At 35.9% G+C, this 12,596-nt stretch overlaps 1 protein-coding gene across 1 annotated transcript in view; it reads left to right on the top strand.

Annotated features, from left to right (window-relative positions):
• The first annotated feature begins 1,809 nt into the window (after positions 1–1,809).
• Positions 1,810–12,596, top strand: part of LOC306888107 (protein O-mannosyl-transferase TMTC2-like) — a 109,780-nt gene continuing 98,993 nt past the window's right edge. The window contains exon 1 of the mRNA XM_079446253.1: positions 1,810–2,173. Within this exon, the coding sequence (XP_079302379.1) occupies positions 2,091–2,173 (83 nt within the window). The 5' untranslated portion in view covers positions 1,810–2,090. The remainder of the gene's footprint in view (positions 2,174–12,596) is intronic.

Genomic DNA, 12,596 nt, shown 5'->3' with positions numbered 1-12,596 from the left:
TCTTTGTGTCCTCAGCAACTACAAGATTGATTCTTTCTCTCTTCCTCAGTCTCTTTTCTTCAATTTCTCAAGTCTTCAAAGGGATCCAAATACTCCCTGCTGTTTGAAGAAAGCAGTACATATTACCCATAAAGCCTGCCTAAAGCGAATGGCTTCTGCTAAATGAAAAATATGTGTAGGATGAAGACCTGATTATAGGAGCAAAGACAGTGTTTTCCCACTTTTGCCAAAGACAATGGCTTGTCTTTTTGTTTGTTTTTTCCTGAATGTGGGCCCTCTACTGGGTGTTTTAAAATTCAGCTCATTAAGGATTGCATGTATACAGACTTGACATTTTTATCATTATAACCTTTGTTATATGTTATTAATAATAACTGACCTGGTTTTAACAAGAACTGAGTGTTATAAATCAACAGTAATCACAACTGTTGGTTATGTTGCAGACCTAAAACAATTGATTGCAACACCAGTTCTTTCAACGGGACACATCTGCTTCAAATTCAAGTGCGAAAACGTGTCAAAATATTCATTTTGTACCTTAAAGGTGCAATATTGTCTTCAGAAACATTTTTTTTTGTTATGCTGATTGAAAGTCTCTTGATATCCCTTTAGCAATCATTAAGTTAAGTGGTCTAAATGTATTTATCTGTATTTATATATTTTGTGGAAGGTGTAGGACCAAGAAATGTTCGTCCAATCAAAACGCTCTGTCCGAGCGTTTTAATTGGCTTTCCTACCTGCCTGTCACTGTATGTATTTGCATACCTCTGTGCACCCTGTTCGCACAGACACGATACATCATCAGCACGTTCTGTGGTAGGTTGAACTTCCTCAGCTGGCGAAGGAAGTACAACCTCTGCTGGGCCTTTTTCACAATAGAGTCAATGTGATTGTCCCACTTCAGGTCCTCAGAAATTGTGGTGCCCAGGAATCTGAATGACTCCACTGCAGTCACAGTGCTGTTCATGATGGGGAGAGCAGGGTTTTTTTATGTAGCCTATTGTAGTAATTTAATGTTGTCTCTGGTATTCTGCTCTTTGAGCGTATGTGCGTTTCTGGGGGCGTGGCTTTGGACAGCAATTGCAGGGAGGGTGGGATGTTCGCTTTCAGTGCTATCAGGCTAAAGTTAGCATTTTCCGAGATCTCCTACTGCACCTTTAATGGTATGCTGATCATCTGCATAATCACAAAATGACTCCCTTTTGAATTTTCACTTTCTTGTCTAGGATGCATTTTTAGCACATTTTAAATTCACTCCGCTATATTTGTGACATGATTCATTAATTAATGTTAACACCACAGCAAATTAAATCTGTGACATGAATAATTATTTCACTCAAAGGACATGCCTTGCACTCTTATGTCATGAGCTGCATTTTAGGATATAGAAGAAAGACTTAAAACAATACCTTAAATGAATTTCACCCAAAATATTTCACCATTTTTGGGTGAAATACTCCTTTAAATACATCTGTGTGAAAAATTCTTTCTGCATAAACACTACACTCCTGCACTCATTTCCACTGTAAAACACACGCGCGCGCTGTTATATTTATATTTATAAGGGCGCCAAAAGCCAATTTGGATTGCACGAATTGACTGGTTTATTTATATAGTAAGGAACACCCTGAATATTGCTATTCATTAGACTAAAAATGTGCAAGAAAAGTGAATCAGTAAACATTTCAGAATGCGTGCAATAGAGGGTTAAGTCAGACCGTGTGTATGTGTATCTATACCCAGGAGGAGGAGGGGTTGTGCGCAGGCGCACTGGAGCCACTAACCACACGCGGCTCAATCACGACATTTATTCGGCGTCCACTATGCATCATCTCAACACTCTCACAGTCGAGCGTACTGTAAATACTGTATGTGCACCATCCACTCTAGCCTACAGGATTCTCTCCGCAAATAACATGGGTTAAGAGGAGGATGTCTGGATAATTCATTTCAACACTTTGCAAGGATGGGGACTCGGATATTGTTTTTTGCCAGAGGCATTTTGACAAAGACGAGGAGAGAAATCAAAGAAGGGCTTTAATATCATCCTTCTACTCTTTAATTTCCTTTCCTTCTTTTCTTTTTGAGAGATGATCGCAGAGTTGGTGTGCAGCGCCGTGGCACTGCTCCTGTATGTGAACACACTGGACGCCGATTTCTGCTACGATGACAGGTATGCCTGTGAATGAACCTGATACATCTGCACGTTCTTGATCGTCGTAGTGAGTTCACCGGTTTCGTAGCAACCGGAGAACGTTGAGCCGTAGCGGCGGCGGCTTTTGTTCTTTTCATTCTGTTACATGTTGCTACAGCGCAGGGAATGGCGGCGCGAGCATGACAACTGTCAGCGGATAAACAGAGCCAGTCGTGCAACTTTGAAACATTAAGTCTTGAGCGTGTGCTGCTGTTTTTTTTTTTTTTTTTAATGCACTCAAGGACGCGAATCACGTGCTGTCTATTTGTGATTGTCGGGAAAGTGACGATGTCTAAGAATATCGCACACTGCTCGTTAATTTATAACAGGGGAATTGTCAGCCCGGGGGGAACTGGCCGTGTTTGAGCCTGGCAATTTAGAATTAGAGTCAGATGGTGATATTTAGGAATGGCAATTGTGTTTCGGTTCCATTTCTGATGCTTTGAGTACTTTTGAGGCATGCCTTTACTGCTCTCAGCAGTCTGTTGCCAAAATCATGAGGCAATCATGTAGGCTTATCTACAAAACCGATAAAGGCCAACGAATGAGAAATAATATAAAAAAAGTGTTTTAACCGACTTTATATAAAAAAAAAACTAAAGGGGCGACATAAATGAGAACTAAATGTAGCCTATATTAAATAATAGCCACTAAAGCAAAATCTGGCAACATCTATTTAATTAATATATAGAATTTTCATACAATACTCATATGTATGTTTAACTACACATTTTCTTATTAAAACCTGTTAATTGAAGTCTCACGAACCTTAAGTAGGCCATTGTTCATTTTGTATCAGGCATTAATTTGCAGTTAAGCAAGTGAGTCAGATCGATTCAAAAACCACTCAGACTGATTAATACTTGTTTTTAATTCCCTCATTACAGATCGTTATTTGGGGAATAGGACTGCACTGGCCGCTTTTTATGTTTTTGATTAACTGAGATGAACCAGCTCTTAAGAGTTATTCACTGGGGAATCGGACTGCACCGGTCGCGTTGTATCATTTTGATTTGCTAAAGAGAACCAGATCATGGGAATATTTTGTTCTGGAATCGGACTGTACTAGTTAAACTGTATGAAAAGAACCGACTCAGCTCGAATATCATGAAAATATCATGAATCTCTGATGCCAGCTTTAGTAATATTCAAATACGCGTTGTAGAATAAATATCTCAACACTTAGTCCCACCACTTGTTTCTAACGGACCGAAAAGCCACATGTCCATCAACTCTCTCACATGGAGAACGGTAGCTTTTCATAATCTTTTTACCCCTCTACCCCATTGGGATGACACATTTATTTTTCTGAGTGGCGTTAGTGCAAGTTACAATAATATTAAAGAAAACTAGAGCTGCACGACAGTTACGCGCCGTTGAGAAGCAATAGAGCAAGTGAGCAAGGAGAGCACTGTCGCCAGTAATGAAATTAATGTGTCTCCAGGGTTAGATTCCTACATTTACAGTGACTAATTTATTTAATTAGACGCCTACCGACATTCTAATGCTATACAAACCATATAGGCTTAACATGTTTTTCTTTCTTGCAGCACTTGACTATCTCAGAAATGTGTGGAATCTTAAAAATAGTTTTTTTTTAATTTTCCGCAGGTTGTCAAGACATGCATTTCTCTGTCATTTTCCTCATAGCATAGCTATTAGAGCGAGTATGAATCCTCTGGGCAATAATACCAAAGTTCCAGTTACTGCAGGTATTGCAGATTGTGAACTGTATTGCTTTTATTGAGTAAACTGCAGTCAGAGTAGATTTGTCAAGCAGTGCCTTCTGTTTTCAAATGCCTCGTGTTTTTAATTAGTAGCAGGCTTCATTTAAAACTAGAAATGACATTTTGTCTCACGGCGTTCCCTGAGGTGGAAGGAGTGCAGAAACAAGTGTCAGCCCAGTCCTGGGCAGTGTTAAGCCTCCTGTGCTAGTTATCATTTAATTTGGGTTGAGAAAGAGCAGATGTCGGGGGTAGAGAAGCTCTTTTTTTGGTTTGGAGTTCTGATATCACACATGTAAACGAGAACCGTCTCTTAAATCACTGCACTGACCTCTGTTGTTCAACCAAAGGCTTGTGAGGACCAAGGTTGGTAATATTCAAGTGAGCACTATCAGATATCCCTAGTCGTATAAGGGCTTTATTAAAAACGTTAGGTTGGTATTTGATTTTGGAGTATAATAAAAGCATTTAGGAATGGGGGTTATGATTTTTAATGTGGAGACAGGAAACGGAGCACTTAGCAAAGTGGTTCTGCACATATATTGCGACCAGAGTAATGCACAAAACATTCGCTTCAAAATGCTGGCTAAAAAGCAACCAAAAATGAAAAATTTGAAATTTTGATGGCAAAGGCAGCATGAATTATACATCAACATTACATTGTATGTCTGGATTGCCTAGTCACTTTTTAAGCATGACATTTAGTTCCTTTTTCAGGCAACTCAGGGATGTTTCGTGTTGGAAGAATTTCTTAACAGGAATTATTGTCTTAAGGATTATAACAGAATTCAAAGTGAAAAAACATATTCCCGATTTAAATACGTTGCCTTTTAAAAGAGCATCTGCATCTCTTGTGGTTTTATACATGATAAACTGCTAAATCCTTCACATTCTGGGGGCATTTGCTTGATTATATTATGCATGCATATTAATCTAATAAGTAATAATTTATAATTTATAAGGGGGGGTTGTCACCTTTTTCACTCCTGACGAGTTTGCACCCCTGTGTGAAACGACAGTTACTATAAATCTAAAGGGAAACTGCCCCTCTAATAATACAAGAAGCTAAACTTACTATTGCTTTCTCATTAAAAACTTCAGCTGCTTCCTTCTCTCTAATCCGTGTACCGTTTATGCTGTTGTGACATACCATCACTCAGGTCTATTAGGCGCTCAGTAAGATCAACTTTAGTGCTGTGTGTCTAGCTTTCCCTAGGGAGCCCTCTGTATCTGCTCTCCGCCTCCAAATCACACTCGACCCTGACACCTGCGCTACAGAGTGTAGGCCATAACTTGTGGAGCTCATATCTGTGATGCCATAATCCCCACACCCAGAGCAGAGATGGAGAAAAGAGTGGATAGATGCCAGGGCTGAGTTATGGCCTCATCTCCGTGGCCTGCTGTGAACCTGTCCAGAGGCCTGATAGATGAACTCGCATGAGGAATCGTCATCATTCACCTGAAATTGAGGGCAAACCCATTGCCGTTTCAAGTTCTCGCGGGCTCTATTTATTTAGGGTTTGTGGTTTTTGAAAGAGAAGGCTTTGAGTCGGATGAATGAGTTCCTAAAATGGGTAATTTTTCTTTTTTCCTTTCGCATGTCAAGTAGAATCAGATACATTTTGAGTACTTCCTCCACAAGTACTTATAAAGACAGCATGAAATGGCATTTGCAATGCATTCATCTTCCATAATGTGACAGTTTTCAGAGTGTAGAAGAATATGGAGCTGAAAATAATGCAATGTGGGATTTGTCTGGACCGTGAAAAGTGGACCATGGTAGACTAGGATATTATATTATTAATATTTTCCCCTTTTCTGTGCAACCTTGGCTATGTAAGGAGAAATTATAAAATATTTATGTAAATTGTGTGGATATGGAAACAAGAAGGGTTTGAATTGGACGAATAGATATACTTATTATTTTTATTATTAATTTGTAATGTCAAATAGCATTAGATAGGTTTTGAGTACTTCAAGCAGCATGAAATTGCATTCATGAATCAAACCGTTTTTAATGTGTCTGTGTCTGTATATTTATAAAATTCTAAACAAAAATAAATGTACATTTATGCATTTGCTTTCATAAATTTGTTTCAGATTTTAATGTATTTTTCATTAGTGTTTATATATATATATATATATATATATATAAAAATGATAAACTATTACATTTATACACTTTAAAAGTATAGTAAAATGTACTGTATAATAATTTGAAGGACTTTTTCTGTATTTATTTAAGATGTTTCAGCAGTATTTTGAATTTTACATTGCACTGTTTTAGAATTAACGGATAATAAGCTGCCAGTAGCCTACTTTTTCTGTTATTTTACGGATTTATATATATATATATATATATATATATATATATATATATATATATATATATATATATATATATATATATATATATATATATATATATATATATATATATATATATAAAAACATTAACTTTTTCATAATGCAATAAATGGGTTGTTAACAGTTCATATTGCCTTTAAGAATGTGAATGCTGTAAATTCTGCTTCTATATTGCCTTAAAATATGTTTCGCAAGGATGTTTCAAAGCAGCATCTCTTTGGTGTTTTAAGCTTTACGCTGTAAGAACTGGATGTCATATTAAACCTCCCCACTGACTCTTCTGCATTAAGCAATTTTCCGAGTGGTTCTGCTGGTAGTTTAGTTTCCAAGTCTGTTTAGCTGAGGCTGCAGGGATGAGCTGGTTTGTGCTTTAAATAGCCTGCGCTGTTGGTTTGGGTTTTGTGGTGCTGTCTGGCTCTGTTCCCCTCAGGCGCTGCTGGAGTGTCCACCCTGTGGATCCGACCGCGCACTTTGGCTCTGTGGTGATGTCAAGAATCAGGGGCGGCAACCCAGACTCGGAGCATCTCTCTCCTCAATCCGTCCATCCCAGCGGTACCCTGTAATTATCTCAGAGAGAGAAAAATTAGAGCGAGAGACACTCCACAGCTCTCACCACCCCTACATGGCCCCCTTTTAATCCTCCAACAGCTCAGTCCAGATGGTCATGTTTGCAAGGCATTGTGGGTGTTTATTTTTTTACATTTTTTTTTGTTCCTCCTCTTCTGTATTTTTGTTTGAGTACGATTCATGGGGAGTGTGATGTAGACATCAGCATTCCAGATGACTGTGATTATGCTATTGACTCAAAGAGTCTCTTGCGAGTTGGATCATTGGCATATTGTGGTGAAGCGGAATGTGTCTGTTCATGCTTCACCGTAGAGACACTTTGTTTGTTAGTCTGCTGCGTTTTCTTTTTAATTAGGCGAGTCTTGTAAACGGTTGACCTCTATATCTAGAACTTTTGTCAGAGTTTTTGGGATAAGATTAAAACTGAGGCTCATCAATTTTTATGCACAGACAGTGCAAAACTTCTCCAAGTGCGTGCCAGTGGCCTGTGAGTTTAAGAGACTTCAAGCTGTGGGTTAAGTCATATAACTTCAGGGAGTATTTTGGCACATCCAGAATGGGGGAAACACATTGCCTCATCTTTTGGTTTGAGTAGAGATGTCATAAAATAAAACACCAGACTGAACAGCCACCTGTGCCATTTGAGTTAAAGCTGCTTTTGAAACAGCTGCATTCGCTTTACGGCATTATAAATGTTTTTTGCTTTAAGTTCATAATGCCGTGACAGTAGTCTGTCATTGACTGAATGTATAGATGGAATCAGAGCCCAGAATTAACACCGTCTTAGCGGCAAGTGCTAGTTAAGTTGGCTGAGTCAATTGTAACTGTACCTGTAACCAGTTGGATGGTAACTTTATTAGGAAATGCAATGTTAAGCAGTATAAATCGAAAGTGTAAGTGACATAAAATCGACTCCAACATACAGCCTACTAAAGAAAAGATCTGCTGTAATGCATGTGTTTAATGACAACCTAAGTGGAATTTTAGTTTTGTTTTTCTGTTGTTTTTTTTGTGACCACAAATATGCAAAGAAAAAAACTGCAAAATATTATATTGGATATAAAATTATACATTTGATTAATGTAAAAAATAGTTTTAAAACAATGAAATTATTAAATGGTATTAAAACTAATAAATGAACTTTTCGCCACACTAACCAATGTGAATAATTTATGTTTATGACTACTATTAAAACTGTAGTCAAATATTAATGTATAATACATTTTCTCAATTTATCTGTCATGGGTTAGTGTAACAAAGTTAACTTTGAGGTTATTTTTACTATTTAAATTGTAGTTTTAACTTAACCATTGGCTCAAATACATCATAATTAAATTACCACATTGTTTCACTTAAATATTTAAATAACTTGTTCAAATCAATTATTTTCCAATAGTGCAGCACAAAATTTTACACTTGAATTTGTGCATTTGGCAGATGCTTTTATCTAAAGCATTAAAGTTACACATTTTAATAATATATTGCTGGACTGTATAACAGTGTTCTCATTGCCCTAAGTAACAACTGTATTCGCAATGGATTGTTAAAAGTGGAGGAATGTATAGACGTTTTTGTTCTCTGAGAGGCTCCTCTTGGACCATTCTCTCTGTGACGTATTCTAACCCCTGAGTTCTGGGTCAGCGGCCTTCTGACCAACCACAAACACTATTAAACACAACCCGCTCTACTGTTGCTGGCGTATGTGTGTGGGGTTTTGGTGTCTCCCACTGAGTAATCTGACTAACAATTACTATGGCCATGACCTCATAAGGTGAACTTTCTCAAGGCTGCAACCTCAGACCAACCATTTCTCCAATTTACTGCAGTCCTGCTGTGTCAAAAACACCATTCTGTGTGTGTCTGACAGAAATACCAATGCAGAAGTACATTCTGAAATGTTCTGTAAAGGTACTTAGCCTAAATATTAGTACTGGTATCTCCAGCTATCTCACAATATAATCAGAATGAATTTAAAGCATCAGTTTTAGTCTCTCAATCTTTTGTGCGTAGAGACAACTTCAGGGCCCGTATTCACAAAACATTTTATCTTAGCACCAAGAGTTCTCCTAATGCCCATTATTTTTAAGATTTTCTCTTAAATCGAAGAGTTATAAGCTACTTTTAGCCTTCAGATGTTTTGTGAATACGGGCCCAGAACAGCGGGTTTTTTTTTTTTGAGTTTGCATTTGTTTAGATGTGTGTGTGTGTGTGTATGTGTTTTAACACTACACTATACTATGCTTTAATCATTTGCAAATTACTACTTTGACATCAGATATTTGAGCAAACTATTATCATCATATTTACTGTAAGTATATTATTTGTACTTTAATAAAGTACTTAAATCATGCAGGTGCCTCTTGATAACCATGTCCATTGTCCAGATGGCGTCTAGACTGAAATCTTGGGATTGGGAGCAAGCCGAGGTTTTTCCCTTCTCTTCTCGATCGTTTGGTAAGCAGAGGGGACCTCTGTCTCTCTCTGTCACTCCAGCTTGATTACTGAAGTGTAGCGCTGTCAGAACAGCCTGAGATTGGATGGCTGTCGTCCCACTCTATTGGCTCTCTGAGGGAGCAGCTTCTGTGATTGCCAGGCCAGATGATTGTCATTTGTGATGTGTGGGCCGAAATGAACTGCAGGCCACTGCGGCCTGATCCTTCGCTGCCCATGGGGCTCTAAAATGGGCTGTGGGTCACAGCTGATGGCCTTTCAGGCCTTCTAAATCAGACAGGCCGTAATCAGCGCTGAAAAAGGGAGGCCATATGTACAGCAGGTTTACTGCACAGTAGAAGACAGCAGCACAGATTAACTTTATTGGACGCGCTGTAGGATCGCATGGCTACCTCTACAATTGCGCTGTGTCTTTGTGGCTGTCATTTAATTAAAACCCAACAGATTATCTGTCTACATTCATTATTTTGGCTGCCTTCTCCCTGCCCCCTTCAATTATCGAACTAATCACATTAGCCACTAATTAAGGTAGAATTATACCCACGTATAAACTATATGCACCTTACTGGAGTCCTGTTCTTACATTTGCCCTAAAAACTATGGTTACACAGTCAACTATGGAAAAGTAAATCAAATGAGTGATTTAAAAATTTAAATGAAAATAAATTAAATATACAATTATTTTTGTATTAATTAAAATATCTGAATAACATAAAATAATCTTAATAATAACAAATAAGAATAATAGGTATATGAGTAATACATTATTTTATTATTATTTTGCATGTTATAATAATATAGTAATACATTTTTGGTCAATTTCTTCAGCTTCATTTTTGCAGCATTCTGATAATAATAAATGGGCATTTTATTAATTTTGCAGTCAACTTTGACATTTATATAAATAAAAACATACATTAAACAAACAAACAACTAAATTGGACCAAAAATTAACTTTTTTGACAATTGAATTACAAGCCGTTTCTGTTTTACGCTTCACTCCAAGAATGCTAAGAATAATTATTTGTATTATTATTATTATTTTGCATGTTTGGTCAATTTCTTCGCCTTCATTTAGCCTTGCACTGTTGTTATTCAGCATTATATTACAATAAATAAATGAGCATTTTATTAAATTCTCAGTCAACTTTGACATTGATTAAATAATAAATACATAAAAAAAATGAAAAATTAGTCTAAACTAAATTAGATCACAAATTCACATTCAGAAAGGTTCAAATACAATGAAAATGCAAAAACAGCTGGGTTCTGTCTCACTCTTACGTAGTTTTTTTTTTTTTTTTGGCCTCTCGGTATGAAAGCTACAGTTTCTGTGTGGTTTTTGTGCTCTTTTTTTCAGGCTTTATCTAAGCAGCAGAAATATTAGATGTTCGTATATCATATCACAGTTCAAATCGAAGTCGTGGTATTTGATAAAATAGCACAACTACTACAAACACTCTCAGAAATTACATTATAGATGAAAGTGAACTTGTAAAAGAATGAACAACAAAACTTGGCTGTAACAACAGAAAGATGGATGCGAGTTAGTTTGCTCTTGCTTCAGGAGATGTTTAGTTGGAAGCTTTTCCACAAAATGTTGATGTAATGTTATGGCTTCATCATTACACAAAGGTCTCAAATCATTTCCTTTCATTTCACTAGATTGGTAATGGCCAGAGACATGAGTTTTGATTTAGAGCTAATGTTCTTGATGGATCTAATGCGGTGTTCCTGTCCTGTGCCGGCCTGCCTTCATTTTAATAGGATTAGCGGTGGCCTGTGGATTGTGGGGGGTGCTGTGTCAGTAAAGCGTCTGATCCATTTGAAGCACAAAACCCCCCTGTTGCTAGCATCTAAAGAGGATGCTATAGTGCACTTAAAAAAATAAAGCAAGCCTCTCTTTTTCTTTGGTCTACCTTCTAGTGTCTCCTGTGCAGCTTCTATGCCTGCAGAGGAAGCTGGGACATGACCTGGCCAAGAAGCTTTTGTGCTTTGTGGAGATCTGTGTGGTCTCTATTCACTCTTCCGCCTGTGCACACCATTAGCGCTCACTGATGAGAAATAAGCCTCGCTTGTGTTGCCTGTTGGCTCAGATGAACAAAGAAGTGCTCGTTTTTTTCATTTGGGCAGAGAGTAGATGCAGTGCCTTTTGTGTATCAACCTGTCAGAATCAATCTAATCAGCACTGCAAACGTGTACGTGCCGGGAGAGACGTCCCCAGCTAAAGACCAGAGCATTATTTGGGTGTATTTAGGTGTTTCTGATGTTATTGATGATCTGTTGTAATACATGTGACATGCTTGTACTACTTCATCTTTTTTTAGTGATACATATTGGATGTGTAATATTCTTCTGAAATGTAAAATATTGTATGAACTATTTAATGCATTTTATTTACAACCAACATTTCTCTAATTAAGATTGTAGCTTTAAAAATGTCAAAAAAAAGTGATGTATTACAATAGCGCTAAATTATATTTTTATTAGTGCTGTCAAGTGATTAATTGCATCCAAAATCAAAGTTTTTGTTTACATAATGTGTGTGTGTACTGTATATTTATTATATATATATATATATATATATATATATATATATATATATATATATATATATATATATATATATATATATATTTATTATATATATATATATATATATATATATATATATATATATATATATATATATATATATACTGTATATGCACACACATGCATGTATATAAGAAAAAACGTATATTTGTATATTAAATATACATTATATAAATATTTTCAAAATATATACTGTAAGAGTGTGTACTTATGTATACATTATAAATATACACAGTTCACACACACATTATGTAAACAAAAACTTTGAATTTGGATGCGATTTAATTGCGATTAAGTGTTTGACAGCACTAATTTGTATTTTTTTTTTTAAATAAAAAAAATAAATAAAAAAAAATAATATATATATATATATATATATATATATATATATATATATATATATATGAAATTATATTATATTATAATTATATAATATTAGTATTTTGGGGGTAAAGTTTATATTTAAAAAATTATATGTAATGCAGTTAAAGATAAAAAAAACAATATACATAAAATAAAGTTACATAACGTTTTTATAAGTTCATTATAAGTGTATTAAATTGTTACAATATGTAAATGCGTTTTAATTTAATTTTTTTGGGGGAAAATCTATAAATTTGTTGCATGTATATAATAGTTTTGCATGGTATTTTTAGTTAATAGTTAAATTAAAACAGTTTTTGTAATATGTATATTAG

Source organism: Barbus barbus, assembly GCF_936440315.1.
Source record: "Barbus barbus genome assembly, chromosome: 22".
NCBI classification, from domain to species: domain Eukaryota; kingdom Metazoa; phylum Chordata; class Actinopteri; order Cypriniformes; family Cyprinidae; genus Barbus; species Barbus barbus.
Note: the sequence above shows the minus strand (reverse complement) of the source record. Positions and strands in the feature narration are given on the sequence as shown.